The sequence below is a fragment of the Lytechinus pictus genome, chromosome 14 (genome assembly GCF_037042905.1).
Source record: "Lytechinus pictus isolate F3 Inbred chromosome 14, Lp3.0, whole genome shotgun sequence".
In the NCBI taxonomy this organism is placed as follows: Eukaryota; Metazoa; Echinodermata; class Echinoidea; order Temnopleuroida; family Toxopneustidae; genus Lytechinus; species Lytechinus pictus.
This window is the reverse complement of record NC_087258.1, coordinates 13,149,658-13,174,576: the sequence shown is the minus strand read 5'-3', so window position 1 is coordinate 13,174,576 and position 24,919 is coordinate 13,149,658. Positions and strand designations below refer to the sequence as shown.

Sequence of the window (24,919 nt, the reverse complement as noted above, 5' to 3'; positions counted from 1 at the left end):
CTATGACCACTTCGTCTCATAACCAGTGGTCTAATATCCATTTATTTTCATTCATTTCGCCCAATTAACACTAGCCCAATTAGATCGACCAAATGGTATATGGACTAAATGGCTATTGGACCAACTGGTTATTAGACGAAATGGTTACTGGACGTATTGGTAATTAGACCCGTGGATAGTGGACGAACCGATGGTAGACCAATGATAGTAGACGAGTTGGCAATTGGAAAAATTGGCATTAAACGAATTGGAAAAACTTTTTTATTTGTTTTGCAAAAGGTTCTGAAGTTATGTGCTCATTAATCAATAAACTTCTTGTTTTAGTATGCTTGCGGTTCTACTTCAGACAAAGTCGATGAAAGTCGAAAGTTGAGAAGAAGCCCGGAAAAGAAATAACACTATTGGCGACGACAAAAAGACGAAAGTTATAGACCATATCGATTCATGTTGATTCTATACAATTTAAAAGTTATAGAAAAGCGTGAAAAAAATTAATAATCATGAAAGAATTAGATCTGCAGACTAACATTAATTTTGTCAGGGAAGCTGATCATTCTCCTCCATTTTATTCATAAAGGAGGCCGAGTAAAATGTTGGTTGGACACATACTAACCATCATGGAGCATTTTTACCCAATATTTTTTAGAGTGCGGTTTGAACTTTTTAGACTGTCCCTGTTCTTCTCAAGTTGAGTGACCGTTTTCAAATGATGATTCCACTTGCTTTATTTGGTTTATTTCCATGGATATCATTGGTCACATCTGAATGAACTTCGACCAATGAAACTGTTCCTCGCTACAGTGACCGTGTTGAATGGCCGACGAGGACTCCATTATAACAAGGTAACAGATTAATAGCTTGACGCAACACAAGAATAAGTATCGTTAGTAATTTAGTCCTAGATATTTACAGACATGATATTTGGAAGGGTATCAATGTTTGTTTCTAGATCCGAAATATCACATAATGAAAGGTTTGTCAATATTCTGTAGGTATGATAATGTTGTTTATCTATCTGCATATTTTTGAACTTTACCTTATTAAGCAAATAAACCTGAACTATGAAGAAGACAAGAGTTTTGGCCAAATTCTTTGCATGTCAATCATGGGTAAATTCTGGGCCCGTTTCATCAAACTTGTTACAATAACGAATTTGTACTACAGTTAAAAGTACTGAAATCCTATTGGCGTTATAGTAAATTTGTAGTAGAAATTGTTTATCTGTTATCTAATGAAACGCAGCCCAACTATTGCTCAAATTGGATGAAACTTCACATTGCACTGTATTTCAGTTCACAGCGGTTCAACTTTAATTTAAGGGGTCAAAATATCCTGCAAGGACAGAATATCACAAATCATTTAAAAAGGTTTCAAGACGTCCTTACTGATTTTTAACAATACGTCTTGTAATCATGACAATAGGGTTACTGAGATTTTCCTTCAGTTCTTCACTGATGCATCATGATGGATCGTTAGAATGACTTAGAATCATTGCCTAGAAACTACTTGTTTGTTTATTTGTTTGTGTTTAATGATGTTTGTTTATTTTTTTTCGTTGGCATGATTACAAAACGTGAAAATTTATTGATTATCGTCTCATAGGAACGGAAAACTTATCGGCCAAACAAAAATAATTCCTACGAGGAACAACCCTAGATCTACTTTATCTTCATGTTACAACCGCCTCATATACATACATGTATATATATATATGCCTTGCTTGTTCAATATAAAGCACAGAAAATTTATTTTTTTCTTCCTGAATCAAATTGTTATATCAAGCTCCTGATATTTCCCCACCATGAATATATATCTAGCTGCTTTATTTGATGGACAGGTGCATGTCACTAAACATGCTAAATGCGTGATATACACACTAAAAAATAAGGGTTAAAATTTGAACCCTCAGGGTTGGTACAATAACAGCACCCCAAGGGATGCTAATGGGTGCAGTTTTGCTCATTTGTGCACCTTTAAGGGTGCAATGCTATATTAAGCATCCTATAAGGTGCAGAAAATAATGAACCGTGTATCAAGGATTCAAATTTGAACATTTTTCATGTCAAGTATTTTATACACCTTAAAAGGTTCAAATTTGCACCTTTTAGGATGCAAACGAGCATTTAATGGTGCAGATAATGATAAAAATGTGCATATTTGCACCTTTTTCCACTTAGGGTGCAAGACTACATCCCTAAAGGTTGGTACAAGTGTTTCATTTAGGGTTCAAAAATTTCTTACTGTGTACCTCTTTTTCTGTATAGTTAATCACCCACAGAAATTTGAATATCAAGTTTATATCAATATGAAAATCATGGTTAGTTTCAAATTATAATATATATTCTTTAATTTCGTTTAATTGCTTATATCATTCAGCTATTCATTTCTCATTTTTTTTTATTCATTTGCTGGTTAATCAGTTTGTTTTATTGTTTTGTAGTTATAAAGATACGAAGGCAGATAGTTGGGAAGTTACTACATGTATAAGTCAAATGTTTCATGCATACTGTCAACATGATGAGTTATATTCTGTTACCGTGCTTGGATTCTATATGCTTTGAAATGTCCATCCTTGAAAGAATAAAAATATTTAAGAATCCTATCGGACGTTATAAGAGCCATCTGAACGTTAAGAAAAATAAAGGAAATAAATGTGAATTGTTCAAGGTCAAGCACACCAAGCAGAAAGCTTATTCAAATTAATAGAGTAGAATCAAACAAGTGGAGCACTGAAAATCTCATCAAAAATCACGTGTACTATGATGAGAAAGATATGTAATTTTCCAAGTTTTGCTTAATTTCAAAGAATAGTTATATAAACATCGCAGATGATAGGCAAATTGGCAAGTTGATGACATCACACCCACTTTTTCCCTTGTAGATCATACGATATACAAAATCCCTCATTTGTAGTTTTATTTTTACGATGAAGTTACTTTTAAATGATCCATAATTATTTACAATAGTTATGATTCCCAAAATGAAGGGAGCAGTCAAATAATTACAACGCAGGATAAAGATAGAAACATTTTCATATTACAGTCATATTACAAAAGAAATATTGAGTGTGTGACGTAGTTTCAAATGTTGTGCATGTTGTCCCCCCCCCCCCCCCCTCCTTATAATTCCAATCAACTTGTTAGCGGGCTAGACTATGACTTATATCATAGCCATGGTGGGACTGGTAAATAGCTTTTTTTCATCTGGTGAGGAACAAGAGGGCGCTGTTTGAAATAAAAATTCTTCGAGATAGATCTAAATCAGCTCAGCAAGTCCTTTACCGGCCTGTGTCATGTTCCTTGTTGATTATGTTGCCAATTAAAGATTTGTTTTGGGATTTGTGAGAGAACTTAGAATTTGGGGGTAGCGTTGTCTTATGGATTCTTATGGAGTAAGCACTACAATTTTTGGATTTACTTTAAATATAGCCCAGCTTACAAGTAAAATATCTAGAGTTCAATCCTGGAAAGACCGCGACTAGTACACCGTCACTTGTCATTCCCATCACTTCATTCATCTTTACACAATAAAACGTTCTGTTTTGTTTTCCGGTTCTGTCATTTGCGGAATCTACTTGTTCATTTTCGTTTGATTTTGCTCCGTGTATCAATGAAGGCACTTTAAATTCTAGGAGGACTTATATCTCATAGAGATATCATAATTATCATCAACAAAAAGATCTTCCATCTTCTTCTTCATCATCATCATCGTCGTCGTCGTTTTGTCCACACTCTTCCATCCTCACTCACTCACACTTCCACGCGCACACCCACACTCTCACACTTGACACCCACACATACATTCACACCTTCCTTGTATTATCTGAACAAACTCTCACACACACACCCTCACCCATACGCCAACACATACACACCCTCACACATTCCCACCCATCTACGCACTCACACACTCACATTATTCCCTTGATTAAGTCTTTTGACTACACTGCTTGTCATAGCCGGTGATTTCGTAAAATGTCTGGTCCATGGGGGGGAGGTGACCCTCTCTCATAGTCTCCAGTACAAATTTCGAAATCGAAGGGAAACACGCCCCCCCCCCATCCCCCTCTCTTTCAGGGATCGCCAATGCTGCGTATGGAACCATGGCGGGTTATTTCTACGTCAATGTTGCATTACATCAACCGAAAACTATTCTGCAATCCAGCATTTATGTTTTGAACAGACGAAAACATACTCGCGTTTAGCTTATTCTCAATCACAGTTGTATTGAGGAGAGATCTTGGTAATCAACAAGGTTATATTTTATGTTAATTGGATTCATTTCAAATGCAGTGCAATCCTGACTACATTGTCTATTTCTGAAACAGAAGGGTGACGAGATCAAACCTTTTAGGCATGTTCATTAATTTTTAAAATATCGTCTACTGTAAACATGAGGTGTACAACATTCAATTAAAATTGCTTGTGAAATAAGTACTCAGAAATATTTGTAGTAGGTATTATGGACATAAAATATGAGATGTATAAAGATGGGGTGATATAATATAACATATAAGGACTTCTAATAAATTTATGGTTCTTCCTCTTCCTCTTCTTCTTCTTCAAACTCGCCCTCTTCTTCTGCGGTGGCGTCTTGGTACTGCTGGTACTCAGACACCAAGTCGTTCATGTTGCTCTCAGCTTCAGTGAACTCCATCTCGTCCATACCTTCACCAGTGTACCAATGAAGGAAGGCCTTTCGTCTGAACATAGATGTGAATTGCTCAGAGATGCGCTTGAAAAGTTCCTGAATGGCGGTGCTGTTGCCAATGAAAGTGCCGGACATCTTCAGACCACGGGGAGGGATGTCACAGACAGCGATTTTGACGTTGTTAGGGATCCATTCTACGAAGTAGCTGCTGTTCTTGTTCTGGACATTGAGCATCTGTTCGTCAACCTCCTTCATTGACATACGACCACGGAACATGGCAGCAACTGTCAGGTAGCGTCCGTGACGAGGATCACAGGCAGCCATCATGTTCTTGGCATCGAACATCTGTGCAGTCAGCTCCGGAACTGTGAGGGCGCGATACTGCTGGCTACCACGGCTTGTCAAAGGAGCAAAACCAGGCATGAAGAAATGAAGACGAGGGAAAGGAACCATATTGACCGACAGTTTTCTCAAGTCTGCGTTCAACTGTCCAGGGAACCTGAGGCAGGTGGTGACACCACTCATGGTTGCAGAGACAAGGTGGTTCAGGTCGCCATAGGTGGGGGTGGTGAGCTTCAGGGTACGGAAGCAGATATCGTACAGAGCCTCATTATCGATGCAGAAGGTTTGATCTGTGTTTTCTACCAGCTGATGTACCGATAGCGTTGCGTTGTATGGTTCAACAACTGTGTCAGATACTTTAGGAGATGGCACCACGCTGAATGTGGTCATGATGCGATCTGGGTATTCTTCCCGGATCTTGCTGATTAGGAGTGTTCCCATTCCTGACCCTGTACCGCCTCCTAGAGAATGGGTAAGCTGAAAACCCTGAGAACAAAATGAAAATAAAGGTAAAGTTAGAGAAATTTTGTCTTAGGCCCAAGATACACATGCGTCGGGTTTGAAGCCGTTTCAAGCCTATAATTTGGTGTGTATACACATACACCAGAGGTAGACTGAAATTGCTTTGAGATTCTTTATCCATGACGACTATTCAAGTGACGCATGTGCCTGTCTTTTCACAACATTTTCTGTTGTTAGTTAGCAATAACTATTGTTCGCTATGATACCTATTTCTAGCTCACTGGTCAAGCCGCCTTTTAGGTGGACTCAGTCCGGTCCGGCAATCAAAATAGTGAGCATATACACATAGTACCGCCTTCGGGCCGACCTCAGTCCACATTTCGAATTATGTGTATTAAATCTTGAAGTACGATAGCCAATCAGTTTTCTGAAACGGAAAATACTCAATGGACATTTTCGGTGAAATGTTTATGAAGAATTTTAAACGACTGCCTTTGCGTGAGAAATATATAAACATTTATTTTTTATATATTATTTTGAATTAAAATAATGTTCACTATCATCCTGTTGCAAAAATATCAATACCTGTTAGCACGGCGGTGGCATCGTAGGCAGGGGAGCAAAGCCAAAACAGGGGGAAAGAAAAAAAAAATAATGTTGATCGAGTAAATTTTCCTCTTATGGGCCGTTTCTCTATTGGCACCGCCCAAATGTCTTTATTGGAATCTTTTACTAACCTGAAGACAGTCACAGCTTTCAGCTTCTTTCCTCGCGACATCCAGAACAGAGTCAACCAGTTCAGCGCCCTCTGTGTAATGTCCTTTGGCCCAGTTGTTCCCTGCTCCACTCTGACCAAAGATGAAGTTGTCTGGTCTGAAGATCTGACCAAAGGGACCTGACCGTACCGAGTCCATGGTGCCTGGCTCGAGATCGACGAGCACGGCTCTTGGAACGTACTTTCCGCCTGTAGCCTCATTGAAGTAGACATTGATGCGTTCGAGTTGGAGATCAGAGTCGCCATGGTAGGTACCGGTAGGGTCGATTCCGTGCTCATCGGAGATCACCTCCCAGAACTAAATTTGAAAAAATGTACAATACGATAATAAGTATATCAATATGATCATATAAATGATGCTTAATTCTTTCATTTAGTCCTTACTCCCAATCCACAATCGATTTGAGTAGGGCGAGTGGCGCGGCTATACAACATTTACATGAATGAGCTCACCGAAGGGGACAGCCTCATTCCGTAAACTTAAAGTCGTTTAAGAAGTAAGAATGGTTTAAGAAAAAAGAATATCATAACAGAGAGAATGGAATCGAACTGCTAGGAAAAGGTTCAGTTTTAGATTCTTTGCAATTGATATTCGGGATTTTCGTTTCGACTGTCAATATCATTTAACCAGGAAACGATACAATCACTATTAACAGACATGAGGCCCATTTCATAAAAGACTTGCAACTGTTGTAACTTTGCCATTACGGCAACTACCATGGTAACAGGGCTCAGCAGCCAATCATAATTAACGTTTCCATGGTAGTTGCCATAATGATAAAGTTACAACAGTTGCAGGTCCTTTATGAAATGGGCCGCAGATTTAATTCGTAACACGAACCCCTTTAACAGTTTAAGGAGGACACTTCATTAACAAACTTAATTCATTTTACCCATAATAATTATATAATAATAACATAAATGATAATAATAATAATAATAATGATAATAATGGTCATGATAATAATAATAATATTGGCTGGATTTATTAAGCGCTTTTTGCCTGAGGATACTGGCTAGATTTTTTTTCTTACCAAAGAAGGCGAACAATTATTTCCAAAAATGTCAAAAATGAAGGGGAAAATGAAACCCGGCCAACCACATACCTTTGCACCAATTTGGTTTCCACACTGACCAGCTTGAAGATGTACAATCTCACGCATGACGATGGTTTAAAAATCTTTTTTACACAGCGGAACGACACAACTTTAGACCCAGAATTCTCGAACACGAATGAGACAAGTGACCGTTAGCAACGGTTATTAAAGGCGGTTGCTTCAAACTTCTCAAAGGTTATGAGATTCAAAAGCAAATATTCGTTGCGTCAGAGATAATGATCTTTCGTTTGCATGGAGATAAACCAAACAGAATGACCGTTAGTCATTTCTTTAGATACCTTTGCTCCAACAGATTGGAACCTGTAATGTTCTAAAAAGAGACACTATGATGTTACTGTTACACCAACGAAAACTAATCCAAACTGACTGACGATATGCAATTAATCGGTCTGGGCCCCGTCTTACAAAGAGTTACGATTGATCTGGGGGCCGTCTTACAAAGGTTGCGATTGATCCGATCAATCGCAACTATGGAAAGCCAGCCAAAGTCAATATATAAAATGCATGTTTGTTTAAAAAAAATTCTAGATATGATGTATATTCATAAATTCATCGATTTCATGACAATTTGGTGTGTTCTCCTGTGTTTTCAAAGGACATTTTACAAATTTCCTTTTAAAAAATTATGGCACTGATGGATTTCCATATAGAGATGCGATTGATTGGATCAATCGTAACTCTTTACGGGCCCCTGATCAACCTCAACTATATAGAAATCCATCAATGTCATAATTTTTCTGTAGGAAATTTGCACAATGTCCTCCGAAATACAAAGAGCAGCATACTTGTCACGAAAACAATTAATGTATTAATATACATCATATCAAGAAAATATTTTGAACAAACTTACATTTTCGACGTTTACGTTGCTGGCTTTCCATATATTTGAGGTTGATTGGATCAATCATAACTCTTTGTAAGACGGGACCCTGGAGTCTGCTAACTTGGTGTGACTGAGCTTTAACCGTTATAGGTAAACAAGCTTAATTAACACGTCTATTAAGTCATGGCTATTGGTTCTGAATTATATAAAACGTGGATAAACAATTCCATTTGCGCAATCAAGAATGATAGCTCCGAGCCGTATGTATTCATCAAGTCAAATTTTATAAACTTTTTTGATTTAGAAGCTGCTGATCAAAAGTTTTGGTCGATCACAAAACCATTAACATTTCTTTTGATTTTAAGTGATTATTCTATTTAAGCAATTCAACTCAAAATAGTCTGATAGTGAGCAATGGGAAAAATTCAAATTTCAAACTTAGAGATTTTTGGCTTCAATGGCAAAACCGTACAAAATGAATTTATTCCAATTTCATTTTACCATCAACTTCAGTTTCATTATTTGTGATAACAAAAAAATGTAATTATGATATCATGCAAAATAAGTTTTTGATTTGTGATACGAAACTTCTTATAATGTCACGAAATTACGAAGATTAAAAATGTCCCTTATGCCGTGAAATAATATTATTTTGCAAAGCTTTGTGGTCCAAGGTTAAATCCTCGACATTTTCTGCTTATCAAGTAGTTCTGGATTCCAGTATTGACACAGAACATTTTAATTGACACTGTCATAGTCCCGTTAACTCAGAAAGCATCTTTATTATCTTTTCAACCCTGAAACGGCGCCACAGATAGGGGATGAGTGGCCGCCCCATATAATATTTTGGAGGGGTATCAATCGTTATTTCTAAACACGCAAATTTCATATCCTCTCAATATGTCCATAGACATGGTAAGTTCGGGGACGATAAGGGGTTCGTTAATCAAAACATTCGTGGCATATCTTTAGAATGCTCGTCATGTTTTTTTCCCTAAACACACAAATTACATAGACCTATCAAGAAGTCCGTTCAAATTCAAAAATGAGAAGGGGTGTTAGTTAGTGCGATCGTTTGCATCATTATCAAGAATATTTGCTATCCATGATGTTTGTTAATCCAAAAAGAAAATAGGATTTCTGATTCCGAGTGTTCGCGATGATCCCCAAATTTAGAACATATAACGCACTATATGAATCTGATTTCGTTTTGGGACTATCGAACATTCCGAATATCGAATTACGAATCGTTTCCGGAATAACGACGTTCGGACAAATTAATGAACCTCTCTTTTGACTATTCCAATAACGATCCTTTGAGTCTAACCGAATGTTCAACTATGAAGAGAGAGAGAGAGAGAGAAGGAAATAAAAAAGAAAGAAGGATTATAAAAGAACAGTATGCTTCATTCTAACGCGCTTACTATCCAAGTGAAGACAAATTATGTCATCTTTGCCCCCCGCCCCCGTTCCTTATAAGAGTATCCTAGCGCTGCTCTTGCCTCATTCCATTTATTGTAGACTTCACTTACAAAGGGGGTGCCATTGAATGGGGAGTGGATTAATGGGATGAAGCATGACTGCCGGTTTTTTTTTTTACTTACATCAACTGTTTAATATTTTAGTAATCTGGTGATAACCTTCCATGCCTCGATATTCCTGGGATAGATACCTTCTATCATCACTCACCACCACCATCAATTATCGACGCCGTCTCCATCACAATCATCATCAATTATTAACGTCACATCCATCGTCTTTAGCAGAGTGTTTCATCATCATCTCCTTCATCGCAATCTTTATTATAAATTATCATCACGGTCCTCATCACCATCACCGCCACCACCATCAACCATCGTTGTCGTCACCATCAACATCTTATTCGAAAGCAATTTCATCATCATCTCTCTTGTCTTCAGCATCATCACCACCGCCATCGACATTATAATCTTCGTATTTACTACCAGACTAGTACCACCATCATCACCACATGGGCATTATCATCTGCATCAACCAGGGACCTGTCCACGGATAATTATTATGTGATACTGGGGGTGCTGAGCATTGTCACAGCACCCCCCATAACAATAGATAATCCTCCGTGGATAGGTCCATGGCATCATCTCGTCATTATTGTCATCATCATCATCACCTTCAACATCACCATCAACGATCATTGTCGTTACCGTTATCATAAATCATCATAACCACTACTTTCTTCGTCAGCGTAATTCTTACAATTATCTCCTTCTTCATGTACATCGTCATCATCACCAAGATCATCACTACCACCTTCAACACTCTCATAATCAATACCACCTCATGATTATCATCACCAATCATCGTACTCATCGTTATCATCACCATTATCAATACTCATCATAGGCACCATGATCCACTTCGTCAGTTATTTGTTATCATCATTTTCTTCAGCTTGTTCGTCGTCATCTTCACCAGCATTATCGCTGTCACCATTATCCATTTCCACAATCATCATCATCACCATTATTATCAACTTCATCAGTATCAGTATCATCATCATCATCATCACCATCATCATAATCACCATCATCATCACCATCAACATCATTATCAACATTATCATCACTACCATCATCATCATCATCGCCACCACCATCATAATCTGTGTCATCGCTCCCAGATTATTTCCATCATCATCACCACTATCAACATGAACATTATCACTTCCACCTCAACAATATGGTTATCATCATCATCATCATCACTGTCATCTGTCGTCTTCAATAGATCATAATGATATTGCATCATAGTCGGATGAAATCAACCTCTGAACATCAATTACTGAAATAATTTAATGATTTAATAAAATATTTTATTCTGCATGAATCGTAATGCTGTCAGTGTGCGGAATGTCACTATATGTAGCGAATGCTCGTGTACGTATAGAAATTAAATGTTTATCAGTGTTCGTAAAGTTGTTCAAAAGTATTGTAAAAAAATCAAGAACAGTTACAGACATTTGTAATGCAGAAATAAGCACATATATAGATAAGACGTGCCTCTCGGCTTCTTGATTCGTAAACGCAAGTGATTATACGTTATCACTTCGCTCAAAAAGAATTAACTCAATGATAATGAATACATTTTGTAAAAAGTCTCTGTTTGATTACAAGAAGAATCAATTTGATTGCATTGACCCTCGTATATAATACCCAGATAATTATAATTTTTTTAAATTCTTAAAGATTTGAGACTTATTGACTATGCCTCTTCTTCTTCATCTTCTTCTTCGTCAAATTCTCCTTCTTCATCGGCAGTTGCATCTTGGTACTGCTGATACTCGGACACCAAGTCATTCATGTTGCTTTCAGCTTCAGTGAACTCCATCTCATCCATACCCTCACCAGTATACCAATGAAGGAAGGCCTTTCGTCTGAACATAGATGTGAACTGCTCAGACATGCGCTTGAAAAGCTCCTGGATGGCGGTGGTGTTACCGATGAAGGTAGCTGACATCTTCAAACCACGGGGAGGAATGTCACAGACAGCAATCTTCACGTTGTTGGGGATCCATTCGACGAAGTAACTGCTGTTCTTGTTCTGGATGTTCAGCATCTGTTCGTCGACCTCCTTCATGGACATACGACCACGGAAGATGGCGGCGACAGTCAGGTAACGTCCGTGACGAGGATCACAGGCAGCCATCATGTTCTTGGCGTCAAACATCTGAGCAGTCAGCTCTGGCACAGTGAGGGCGCGATACTGCTGGCTACCGCGGCTTGTTAGAGGGGTAAAGCCAGGCATAAAGAAATGAAGTCGAGGAAAGGGTACCATGTTGACGGATAATTTACGCAGATCTGCATTCAACTGTCCAGGAAACCTTAGGCAAGTTGTGACGCCACTCATGGTTGCAGAGACAAGGTGATTCAGGTCACCATAGGTTGGGGTCGTCAGTTTCAGTGTACGGAAGCAGATGTCGTACAAAGCTTCATTGTCAATGCAAAAAGTCTGATCTGTGTTTTCAACCAGCTGGTGGACTGACAGGGTTGCGTTGTAAGGTTCAACAACAGTATCCGACACCTTAGGAGATGGTACCACGCTGAATGTGTTCATGACACGGTCCGGGTACTCTTCTCGAATCTTGCTGATCAGAAGAGTTCCCATACCAGATCCTGTTCCGCCTCCCAGAGAATGGGTAAGTTGAAATCCCTGTAAATGGGGAGAAAATTAAAAGTTATTCGTTAGATTTTAATGACCTTCTGTGTCTTAATCAAGAACGAGTTTTCTGAAAACATATGTATTTGTTATGACATTTAAACATAATTATACACCCACCTGAAGGCAGTCACAACTCTCTGACTCTTTACGTGCAACATCAAGAACTGAATCCACCAGTTCAGCGCCCTCTGTGTAGTGACCCTTGGCCCAGTTGTTCCCAGCGCCACTCTGACCAAAGACGAAGTTGTCTGGTCTGTAGATCTGACCGAACGGACCTGATCGGACCGAGTCCATGGTGCCTGGTTCGAGATCGACGAGCACGGCTCGTGGTACGTACTTTCCTCCGGTGGCCTCATTGAAGTAGACGTTGATGCGCTCGAGCTGGAGATCGGAGTCGCCATGGTAGGTACCGGTGGGGTCTATGCCGTGTTCATCAGATATTACCTCCCAGAACTAAATCAACATAGAAAAATAATGGCTATTTGATTGATTTCTATAGCATGGGAAATATATGTTGCTTATGATTATCCTTGGAAAATTTTAACCAAAAAGCATCTACATGTTACTTTCAACATACCTTCCAATATACACACAACCAACCGCTTAAAAGTGGGAGACTGATGATGTGATGTGATGATAGACATCTAAATTAAAGAACGCCGTGAAATTAGTGATGAAATAATTATTATGTATTCTTACTTTTAAAACATATTCTTGGTATTTTTCATTAGTGAATAACGTGAATTTTAATTTGAATATTAGGGTTGTGGTCTACCAATAGCGGCTTGGTAAAGTTGAACCTCACCGCTAGCAATCCTTTGCACGGGGAATTAAATGTTAACATTGGAGTTGGAGAAAAAAAACCTGATTTTACAGGGGAAAAAAGATTTTGCAGAAAGCAGTAACGTGAATCATTCTGTAAATTCATAAAACAGGATTTTTTCTGCAATTTAACAGAACAGGTCTGTTTAAAAAGGGGAAAAGAGTGTTTTATTTAAGAAAATTTGTCAGGTTCCATACACCAAATACCAATTTCCTGTAATTTTACATGATATAATGTAAGATTACGCAATCTGGTAAGATTACAGGTGTTCTCGAGACTCTGCTTCAGGAACTTCTTTTATCTTAAGGATACATTTTCTAACAGTGTAGACTTTGGACGTTTTAATTTTCTTCCAAGGTTATCCCTATGGAGGTGATATGTCTAACAAAATTCGTCGTTCTTACATCGCATTATATATTTCTAGATGATATTGTTCTCAAATAAAATTCCGAAACGTATTGAAATAGCCTTTTCTATCCATGGCAGCGGCGGTGGGGTCATTGTTAATGATGTTATAGAACTAAGATCTCTTTTTTTGTATATGACAACAAACTTTAATCCTAAAGATCAATATAATTTAGTTAATGATTGGCTAATGACTTGCGGATGATAACTAACCCACGAATTTCAAATCACGCGGCTTTCGTTGCAATGGCTATACTGACCAAACGTTTCTACCTTTTTAAAAACAATATTGACATATTATTCATCAATTTGAAATTAAGGAAGCCTGAAAAATTGGTAATTTCCCATTAAAAACAGATTTCATTGACGTTATATATACAGTACAAAACACGACACATAATATGTGTCATCATAAACAGATTGCGACTGGATCAATCGATGAAGTAATTACAATTAATTAATTACAATTACATTTTTGCTTGGAAATATAATTGACAAATAATTTCGTATAATGACTTTCGTGACTTTTGAAACATGAAAATCCTGTATTAAAGGGAAAGTTTACCCTGACAAAAAGTTTATTGTAAAAATAGCAGAAAAAAATAAAAAAGTAATGCCGGAGGTTTGAGAAAAGTCCATCAATGAATAAAAAAGTTTTTTTAATTATTTGATTTGAGACGTCATATGCGAGCAGCTTTCCTACATGGTATGGTAAAAAAATCAATGAAATGCCATTTTCTCAGAAAATTCAAAATGGTTTTTACTGTACCTTCAGTATAACAATAGAAAAATCATTTCACATCCATTTCTAAAAAGAAAACAAAAAATAAGTCATCATTAACCATTAGAAAATGGAAATTTATGCATTTCATATTACATGACATATGGGGCAGCTGCTCGTTTATGACGTCACAAATCCCAAACTTCACATTCTATTAACTTTTTTTAATCTTTAATGGATCTTCCTCAAACATTCACCCATAAACTTTTCTCCAGGGTGAACTTCACCTTTATAAATGCGGATTGACTCAAAGGCATGTTTAACCTTAACGGTACTGTATCAGTAGAAAGCTCTCAAGAACTTTTGCTCAAAACCTTCCAGTTGAAAAGTAACATCATTTTTATTTAACAGATTGAGTGGAACTTACTTTTTGAGATGTGCCTATATTTATACACACTTACAAAAAAAACACTTTTCAGTCCCGTATTTAGAACCACCATGGCAACGTTGCATAAAATTTACAATTATGGTAACTTTGCCATCCAATGATAACTTTCAATGAGTCCTTGATTTGGACTGGCTGATGAGCACTATTACCATAGTGGTTACCACTGGATGACATCGTTACCAAAATAGCAACTTTTATGTAACGGACCCATATAATTTTCTATACATTCAGGAATTTTTAAAGATTTCTCGACATTTAAAATATAGTTTTAAAGGTTCATTTTTGTTGTTAATTTATGATTCAGAGACAACCTTACAGACCCAATGTAGGACAAGAAAACAATCTAATCAGCATCAGTTTTATGAGTTTATTTTTCAAACAAACTGAGAATTCAACTTCATGATAAAGGGGGACATCCCAGCCTTGAAATATGTCCAAACCCTGGCACCTTCCTAAAATAAATTATCTAGGTTTCCTAGTTCATATGGAAATTTGTGTTGCTCTCAAATCATCATGGCTTGAGCAGCCCATGAAGTGAACTAAGAATGGAGAGAAATATGTGTCGGATATACGAAACGGTACAGATTATTATATGGAATTGCCCAGAGGGAATATAAAGGGAAATAAAACAGTAATTTGATCGAATATTGGCTGTCTGATTTACATACCTTAGAACCGATTTGGTTTCCACACTGACCAGCTTGCAAATGGACAATCTCACGCATGATGATGGTTTTACTCGTCTACAAAGGCAAAACGGCAAAACTTGAGACCAGCAATGCTCGAACATGAATGAGACAAGTGACCGTTAGCAACCAATATTTGGGCGGGAATTGTGTTGGGCTGGCTGCTCCTTCATCTGGTTAAACATTAAATCCTGGTTATGTCATAAGCCAAATATCTTCGTTTACATGGTGATAAAATAAACATAGTGGCATTTGATGTTTCATTTTACATGGTCACTTTGTCAATACGGATTCCAGGGGCCCGTAACACAAAGCTTAGCAATCATCGTACATCAGTTTTGTACGATTGATTCCATTGACTACAATGTACAATCAGTCGTAAAAATCAAGCGTACGATCAATCGCTAACCTTTGTGTTACGGGACCCAGGGTTCATCAACACGAGCATGGCAAGTGTAGCAATTGATAAACGCTTTATTTTCACGATTGATTGTACATCATGTTTCGTTTGCAATGTTCGATGATTTGCTTCAGTTCTTTGATTGAAACCTTTCTTTTTCAGTTATTCTGCTATAAGCCTGGAAAAAATGATTAAGGTATATTTATGCTTCAACACTGACCTGCCTTCCATATCGGTCATTGTTCCCCTTGTCACCAACATCATTAGACCACTCCTATCATCATCCCGAACATTAGGGGAATCATTCTTCCATGGTTTTACCACCATCTCCATCATCACCGCTAAGTTTCCCTCCTTAACCTCTTCCTCCGACACCCCCTCTTTCTACTTCCTTGGTATTATCATATCCATAACCCTCTCCTTCATCATCATCATCGTCGTCGTCTTCATCATCATTACCATCGTCGTCGTCATCATCATCACCATCGTCGTCACCATCACCATTATCAACGTTATTGTCATCACCGTCAATGTCATCATCGTCATCATTATTATCGTCATCATCATTATCGTCATCATATCGTCATCACCATCATTATCATCATCATCATCATCCTCATCATCCTCATTGTCATTATCATCATCGTCATCACCATTGTTGTCATCGTCGTCGCCGATATCATCATCACCACCTCATCATCATCATCATCATCATAAACATTGTCGTCGTCACCATCATCATAGTTCAGTCAAACTCTTCATTTTCACAATTACCCCCGACTCAAACATGCTAAAAATGACAAGACTTTGAATTGCCATTGTTCCCCTTGTCACCAACATCATTAGACCACTCCTATCATCATCCCGAACATTAGGAGAATAATTCTTCCATGGTTTTACAACCACCATCTCCATCACCACCGCTAAGTTCCCCTACTTAACCTCTTCCTCCGACACTCCTTCTTTACCCTTCCTTGGTATTATCATAATCATTTCCAAAATCACCTCCTCCTTCATCATCATCGTCATCGACTTTGTCGTCTTCATCATCATCATCATTGTCACCATCATCATCGTCGTCACCATCACCATTTATCAACGTTATCGTCATCACCATCATTATCATCATCTCCATCATTATCATCATCGTCATCATTATCGTCATCAGTGTCATTATCATCATCACCACCATCGTCATCCTGATCGTCGTCATCATCACCCTCATCTCCATCATTATCACCATCATCATTGTCATCATCCTCATCGCCATTATCATCGTCGTCATCATGATTATCGTCATCATCATCTCCGTCGTCGTCGCCGTTATCATCTTCATCATCACCACCATCATCATCATCATCATAAGCATTGTCGTCGTCACCATCATATAGTTCAGTCAAACTCTTCATTTTCACTAGTACCCCGTTTCAAACATGTTAAAAATGACAAGACTTTGAACTGCAAGAAAGATATAACATGATGAAATCGAAAATTCTTTAATCTTGAAAATCGTTAGTATTGCATTGTACTTCAAAATATTGTATTATTTTTGGTATTCGCTTCTCAGCTGAAGAATCAAATTTCTATCCACATGGTGCGACTCAGTAACAAAATAATGTAAAAACAATCATGGTTTATTTTATTTGAGTAATGTTTTCTGAGTGTACTCTAATAAGCAAAAGAAAATTTTGAGATAGAGTGATCGAGCATGGTCAACGGACGAACATCTCGTCAGAGAGAAATACAGGGTCCATCCCGTTACCATGGTCACAGAAAGGCTTATTCTTATAAAAAAATGCACAATTTCTATAACAAGTTAGTATAAGTTTTATGAAACGGGTCACAAGACAACGTCTTGCCTACATGATCTATCATACACAATCTGTTGGATTTTATTTCATATCAAATTTAAGACCCAAATTGACTTATGACTATCAAAATACATGTGTGTTGTGAGATGCCCATCATACCACTTCTTTGATCATATTCTTTCATTGCACATTATTGCACTACGCCCTCGCGAGCAATAATGAAGACCACACTGGCCAGTAGACTAAAGTCCTCGTCTCCCAGGCCTCGTCTTCCAAAAAGCGTCGCGACGCGCGTCGTTTCAACGAATATGAAAGACTGTACCTCTTATTTAATCGCGCTTGTTTATAAGGTGTTCCATGTATTTATTATTTCATTGATTATACGTAAGAATTCTTATTGATTTTGTAATGTTTATATTGTTTATTGTATTACATTTTTATAAGTCTATGCGGGTTTTCTTTAGACGCAATTAGCCTATAGTAAAAAAAAACATTGTTTAACTCTTTATTTGTTATATGAACGCCGAAATAAAAAGATAAATGCTCATATACGTTTTTTTCTTTTAGATAGTTAAGTAGCTCTTGGGTAGAGCTAAGTTTATAGCTGGTGTAACTGAAAAAGTAGGTCAAGTATCTTGCATTCCGACCCCCTCCCCAGTTGTATATTTATCATACTTAATATGAGGTTAATGGATAAGTTATGGTTGCCGAGTGACTTTAAGAGTCGAATTCTTCCTCTTCTTCCTCTGGCTCTTCGTTATCGAAATCCCCGTCATCGTCAGCCGTGGCGTCCTGGTACTGCTGATACTCAGATACCAAGTCATTCATGTTGCTCTCAGCTTCAGTGAACTCCATCTCATCCATACCCTCACCAGTGTACCAATGAAGGAAGGCCTTTCGTCTGAACATAGCGGTGAACTGCTCAGAGATGCGCTTGAAGAGCTCCTGGATGGCGGTGCTGTTGCCGATGAAAGTCCCAGACATCTTCAAGCCTTGTGGGGGTATATCGCAAACAGCAGACTTGACGTTGTTTGGGATCCATTCTACGAAGTAACTGCTGTTCTTGTTCTGGATGTTCAGCATCTGTTCGTCGACCTCCTTCATGGACATACGTCCACGGAAGATAACTGCGACGGTTAGGTAGCGGCCATGCCGAGGATCGCATGCAGCCATCATGTTCTTGGAATCGAACATTTGCTGGGTGAGCTCAGGAACTGTGAGGGCGCGATACTGTTGACTACCACGGCTTGTTAGAGGGGCAAAGCCAGGAATAAAGAAATGAAGACGAGGGAATGGCACCATGTTGACTGCTAGCTTCCGCAGATCTGCATTCAACTGACCAGGGAACCTGAGACAAGTTGTGACGCCACTCATGGTTGCCGACACAAGGTGGTTTAGATCACCATACGTGGGTGTGGTGAGCTTTAGGGTACGGAAGCAGATGTCGTATAGGGCTTCGTTGTCGATGCAGAACGTCTCATCAGTGTTCTCGACAAGCTGATGGACGGATAGTGTAGCGTTGTAAGGTTCGACGACAGTATCAGAAACCTTAGGTGAGGGAGTCACACTGAAGGTATTCATGACGCGATCTGGAAACTCTTCCCGGATCTTGCTTATTAAAAGTGTACCCATACCGGAACCTGTTCCTCCTCCCAAGGAATGGGTCAGTTGGAATCCCTAAAAACACACAAAAGAACGTTAAGGCAAATTACGGGGAAGTCTACAAATACATATCTAATAGGGATATACGATGTAAGTCTTTGCAGTAGGTACGTTACAGGGACAAACTGGTCTTTTTCATTAATGACCATATCGATTTTGTTTTGAACTGTAAGTATCATTTAAGACGTTTGGTGAAGGAACTTTATCATTGACCAAACCAATGGAGATATGATCGTTTATGCTGATATCTATATTCAATATCTAAATCGATTTCATTTCATTATATTTCTCTTTCAAAAAAAAAACTCCGAACCACATAACACAGTAATCAACGAATGATATTGAATGAATGATGTCATAAGACACATTGGTTGCGTCTCGCATCACCATTTTCCTTACTATGTGGAACTCCCTATCAAACAAGTAACTGAATCTGTCACCGTACAGTTTAAAAACGAACCATTACCCTGTAAACTTTGGTTATATCTGGGCCCCGTCTTACAAAGAGTTACGATTGATCCAATCAATCGTAACTCTATGGAAATACATCAGTGTCATAATTTTTTACAGAAAATTTTCAAAATGTCCTTTTTTTTGTCAAGAAATCAATGAATTAATGGATATAAATTCATATCTAGATAATTTTTTGAACAAACATGCATTTTATAAGTTGACTTTGCTGGCTTTCCGTAGTTGCGATTGATCGGATCAATCGGAACTCTTTGTAAGACGTGCCCCAGGAAACGTGGTAACAGATAAACTATTAAATGGCCTCAGTGAAAGGAAGGACATTCACGTCAGAGCGGAAAATGGTAGCCTCATAATCGTGATATGTTATTTTGCTCACGTCCAGAGAACGAAAGGTCGTTATCTAGGAACCGGTGCAACTGGGATCAAATTATGGCATCATCTGGCCTGTGATATGAAATTGCTATTCTCTTCATTGCTTTGTATTTAAGAATGAAATGATTTATGTAACATGTATCACATGAACTTAATCGAACTAACATATAGTTAATCGAAAAAGGGATTTGTATAAGGAAAAGTGGAAATGGGGTAACCATTCAATTCTGATGATGTGATAGCCATTAAACACTTCCTTGTTGATTAAGAGACATGTCAGGGATGATCAAGTTAGGCCCCAGTGTAATTTTAAAAGTGCAAAGATGACCCAAATGGAGAATTATATTTTCTCTGCTCTGCTCTGCTCTGCTCTTCTCTCTCTCTCTCTCTCTTATACTTTATCTCACTAAACTTTTTGTAATGATTTTTACAAGTCATTAGTTGGCAATGATACGGGTGTTTATCCCCAGACCCCCCCCCCCCCCCCCTTTAATGCCGTCCCTGGGCAGAATGTACGTTTTTTTGGACATTTTACCTGAAGGCAGTCACAGGTTTCAGCTTCCTTCCGAACAACATCCATCACGGAGTCAACCAGTTCAGCGCCCTCTGTGTAGTGACCCTTGGCCCAGTTGTTCCCAGCGCCACTCTGACCAAAGACGAAGTTGTCTGGTCTGAAGATGAACCCAAAGGGCCCAGATCGGACCGCGTCCATGGTGCCAGGCTCGAGGTCGACGAGCACGGCCCTTGGTACGTACTTTCCACCGTTGGCCTCGTTGTAGTAGACGTCGATGCGCTCAAGCTGTTGCGGGGAATCGCCATTGTAGCTGCCTGAAGGATCGATGCCATGTTCACCAGAAATAACCTCCCAGAACTTGAAAAGCAATGATAGAACACGGAATTTATACCTTGCTGTCATTTAATGCTATTATAAGCGAGTTTTCGCAATTGCATCGGAGACGAATTCTAGAACATAGTGAATGCATTGAGAATGCCCGTCTTGTCATGAACAGTCGAGAGGTCTTTCTCGAAAATTGGTGAACCAGGGCAGCAGATCGTCCTAAGATTCGGAGCTGGCGAATTATGTCGTTTGTCCAGAGTCGCGGACGAAACTGCTGTTTTGATCCACCGATTTTCGACAAAGACTGCTATGTCATGATAAATGGCTTCTGACAATAGGTTCTATACGTTTCAGAAAACGTTTGCGTAGTCGTTGCGAAAAATCCTAATGGTTACAAATGCAGCCTCTTCATTATGTCCATTGTATGAATCAATAATCAGAAAATGTCATATTCTTCGTCATTTCAGAACTAGCAGGATTAAAGGAAATTGCCTCAATTTTCTTCAACTTGTGTAAAATATAATTCGATTTCGGAATAAAGTAATATATTGTTCTTTTTGTATTCGTGATTTCATTAACTCTTCTATATAGCACCTTCTCGCTTACTCTAAGAATCCACATGTATCATCTTATCCCGTTCTATCCCTGTCCCATAATCCATTCCAACCTCATCAGAAAGAAATTTCAAAGTAAAAAAAAAAGACAAACACACATACATGTAATTCACTCTACGTATTATAATAACTTGAAAAAAAGTTAATGTGGATTTTATTGTGCATGGGGGTAGCTATTCCATGAACTGATGGCAATCCGCACATTTGCTCATTTTGTTACCCACACGAGTCTGTCCGTCTCGTTTCAGATTGATTATTTCCGCTCAGAGTAGTCACGGAAAAAAATGCTTAGGGGCCCCCAATTTGTTTGCCTTTTTGTCTATAGATGATGCGCCCACCCTCAGCTCATGTACTGCCCCCTCCTCCCCCCCCCTTCTCTCTTTCTCTCTCTGGCACGCTATTCTTTCCCTCTAATTATTAACCTTTTATTCTTATCCTATTCCTCCTCTCTTCCACCGAAATGAGTCTCCGAAGACTCCGATAATCATGATAATCGATGGTGTATATTTTATTTTTGAACTGTTTTTTCTGCCCTTTTACCTTTATTCTGATATTCGATCATATATTTTTTCATCTAATCCTTTGCACATGATGCGTGATTGTCTGTCTTTCTGGTTAACTATTTTTTCATCTACTCTATCTGCAAGTCTGTCTATCTATCAATCTATCAATGTTTTCCTAACTATTTTGTCTATATGCCTGCAGTCTGCTTGTCATTCCCGTATGTATGTCTGTCTCCAGAGGGAAAAAAGGGGGGGGTCACTATTTTGAGAATGATGCAGAATGAATAATGTTGAAATCTGATATTTCCACTCCGATTGACCGTATGAATCACCCTTTGATGAACAATTTAGAGTAAATAGTGATGAAATGAATAATAATTTACTCCGAGTGATCGCACGGTTCACTCTCCAAAGAGTGAATATTGGTGAAATCACTCATTAAGAATATTATATCTTGTTCACTCTAACATTCGCTCTAATATTCACTCCAAATTCACTCTTTGCATTCTTCAAGTGATCCCGTAATCACTTTAGAAATTAGAAAAAAAGAATATTTATAAATAATTATTCTACAAGCTTCTGTTTTTCAAACTTTTAAAGAGAGCGAACGTTATTCTTTTGCCGAAAGTATTATTTTTGTTTCTTTCCTGCTTTATTCCATATGCAACTGCATTTTAAAATTCGCTCTAAAGATTTGGTAAATGTTCAAAACTGTAAATTATATTGGATTAGTCACGTACATGTCTATCATATTCTTGCCGCATAAAATTTAGAGAAAGCAGAAATATTATTTTTCTAGTTTTCTAATAACGTCTGCCCCTACATCGAATTATTATTTTTTTAGTTATAATTTTCGTTCTAGTATTTTCTATAACCAAGCAATATAAATCGTAAAACATTACAAAGTTCTGTAAATGAAAATTAAACCCTTTTCCACACAAATTCATTCACTTTATTTCATTTATTGTCAATGAGTCAATCAAAATTCAAAAATATAACTCGTTCTAAAATAGTATAAAATGTCGATATCAAACTTTGGGAAATAACTTTTTTTTACAACTATCAATATTTCATTACGATAGATAAAAATGTATCTATTATTTGTTTTTAAAAAATGCCTATTGTTTGAAAAAAAAAGATTAAAATTAATTTGATATCATAGTAAATTTCGGTGAAGAAATATATTGTCAATATGAACAGAAGTGCACGATAATACAATCTTAAAAATCAAATGAGAAAAGGGGGAAATGATTATGATTACCTTGGCTCCAATTTGGTTACCGCACTGGCCTGCTTGAACATGGACTATTTCACGCATATTTGAAGAGTTTCTGCTTCTCAGTAGTAGCCAAAGTCGAGAGAACTACCCAACGGCAACGTGTCAGTATGAACTCGACGAGTTTCAAACCAAGAGTGACGAAGAATAGCAAAAGTTGATGAGCAATATACTGTCATAAAAATGGCACGGGTAGATACAGGTCTTTCATAAGGATAGGGCGAGGTTCCGCTTTTATCAGTTTGTGATCACTTTCGAAAGTGGGACTGGTTTGCCCCCCCCCCCCCCCATTTTGTTATTGATGGATCGCTGCTTAGTGTACCCTGGAATGAATTAAACATGGCCGTTCAGGGGAGCTTCTTTTGTTATGCTCATATGTTTATATTTTGCATGTATTTTTGTTGTTTGATGTTATTTTCTCTTGCTCCAGATTAGTATAAACTAAGTTAGATACCTAAAGCAGAATATGAAATCAATAATAGGCTAGGCCTCTGCATCATGTTCAAATTTGAATTTGAATTCAAATTAAACTTACATATTTATTCATTTAAATAGATAAACATTACAAAATATATTGATTAGCTAGAAAGCGGATCGCAAAACCTTGCCTGCAAAGTACAAAGAATAATATTCGATTAAGGACTTTATTTCGAAAATGAGATATCATTATAGACATGATAGACTCTCATAATACCCCCTCATTTTCATTGCTAATGCACCATTTATTTTTAAGGGAGTCGCAACCCCGTGATCCCCCTTTTAAACCGTCCTTCCTCGACGTGAATACGGTTATCAAATTCGCCCACTCGCTTCTTCCTGTTAACCTTACCACGACAGTTGAATGTTCTAACACTAATCACGTATTGATTAACCACAATGGCATAGACATTACTTAGTACCGTATAGGTGGGGTGTGGCCATGGACCCCTCCCCCCAAGAAAAAAGTTACGATCAAGAAAGAGGGAGAAAGAGAAAGATAAGGAAAGAAAAGAAAAGGGTTGAAATATGTTATTTATAGTTTGAAATCTTTCATAATAATAGATTTTTTCAATTAAAATAATCTATATCTACCACGCCCCCACCCCCATTTTATAATTTGCTCATATATACCTACGCCTGGAAGCCAGGATGGGTACACATTTGGGAAAGTGCCCCCATTTTCTCAATTAACGAAATGGGAAGAACACGTTTAATCCGTAATATTTTTTTTTTCAAAAGAGTTGAGTCAGGAGGGGGGGGGGGGAATTGGGAAAAGTTCCCACATTTTCCCATTTGTAGAAATGGGAAGAGAGCATTTCATCCATGGTCTTTTCAAAAAGGGTGAGCCAAAATGAGGAAAACTTGGGGAAAGTGTCCCATTTTTCTGAAGAAAAAAAACAAGATGAGAAGAGCGCGTTTAATCCTTAATCTTTTTCAAAAGGAGTGAGCCAGGATGGGGGCTAATTGGGAAAATTGCCCCCTTTTTTGATAAACGTAATGGAAGAGTATTTTTAATGTGTAAACCTACCGCAGTGACTGT

The 24,919-nt window shown here is 38.0% G+C and overlaps 3 protein-coding genes across 3 annotated transcripts; all 3 read right to left on the bottom strand.

The window, feature by feature from the left end:
- Window positions 1-4,199: 4,199 nt before the first annotated feature.
- Window positions 4,200-7,623, bottom strand: LOC129276603 (tubulin beta-4B chain-like). Its single transcript, XM_054912989.2, has 3 exons — window positions 7,336-7,623; window positions 6,192-6,527; window positions 4,200-5,478 (listed from the first exon to the last, which is right to left on the bottom strand). Exons 1-3 carry the CDS (start codon window positions 7,390-7,392, stop codon window positions 4,531-4,533), a joined length of 1,341 nt encoding a protein of 446 aa, XP_054768964.2. The 5' UTR covers window positions 7,393-7,623; the 3' UTR covers window positions 4,200-4,530.
- A 3,379-nt stretch (window positions 7,624-11,002) lies between these two features.
- LOC129276604 (tubulin beta chain-like) lies at window positions 11,003-15,697 on the bottom strand. Its single transcript, XM_054912991.2, has 3 exons — window positions 15,436-15,697; window positions 12,488-12,823; window positions 11,003-12,361 (listed from the first exon to the last, which is right to left on the bottom strand). The coding sequence occupies exons 1-3, from the start codon at window positions 15,490-15,492 to the stop codon at window positions 11,414-11,416; spliced, it is 1,341 nt and encodes a 446-aa protein (XP_054768966.1). The 5' UTR covers window positions 15,493-15,697; the 3' UTR covers window positions 11,003-11,413.
- A 1,628-nt stretch (window positions 15,698-17,325) lies between these two features.
- LOC129276605 (tubulin beta chain-like) lies at window positions 17,326-23,735 on the bottom strand. Its single transcript, XM_054912992.2, has 3 exons — window positions 23,386-23,735; window positions 20,705-21,040; window positions 17,326-19,341 (listed from the first exon to the last, which is right to left on the bottom strand). Exons 1-3 carry the CDS (start codon window positions 23,440-23,442, stop codon window positions 18,382-18,384), a joined length of 1,353 nt encoding a protein of 450 aa, XP_054768967.2. The 5' UTR covers window positions 23,443-23,735; the 3' UTR covers window positions 17,326-18,381.
- Between the last annotated feature and the right edge of the window lie 1,184 nt (window positions 23,736-24,919).

Bases quoted from the DNA above. Each gene is read 5' to 3' on its own strand.
- LOC129276604 (XM_054912991.2), bottom strand. From the start codon at position 15,492: ATGCGTGAGATTGTCCATTTGCAAGCTGGTCAGTGTGGAAACCAAATC. The intron at 12,824-15,435 runs GTATGTAAATCA...ATGTTGATTTAG, and splicing joins GAAACCAAATCGGTTCTAAG to TTCTGGGAGGTAATATCTGA. The intron at 12,362-12,487 runs GTGGGTGTATAA...CCCCATTTACAG, and splicing joins AGAGTTGTGACTGCCTTCAG to GGATTTCAACTTACCCATTC.
- LOC129276603 (XM_054912989.2), bottom strand. From the start codon at position 7,392: ATGCGTGAGATTGTACATCTTCAAGCTGGTCAGTGTGGAAACCAAATT. The intron at 6,528-7,335 runs GTATGTGGTTGG...TTTCAAATTTAG, and splicing joins GAAACCAAATTGGTGCAAAG to TTCTGGGAGGTGATCTCCGA. The intron at 5,479-6,191 runs GTTAGTAAAAGA...TTTTGTTCTCAG, and splicing joins AAAGCTGTGACTGTCTTCAG to GGTTTTCAGCTTACCCATTC.
- LOC129276605 (XM_054912992.2), bottom strand. From the start codon at position 23,442: ATGCGTGAAATAGTCCATGTTCAAGCAGGCCAGTGCGGTAACCAAATT. The intron at 21,041-23,385 runs GTAATCATAATC...TTGCTTTTCAAG, and splicing joins GTAACCAAATTGGAGCCAAG to TTCTGGGAGGTTATTTCTGG. The intron at 19,342-20,704 runs GTAAAATGTCCA...GTGTGTTTTTAG, and splicing joins AAACCTGTGACTGCCTTCAG to GGATTCCAACTGACCCATTC.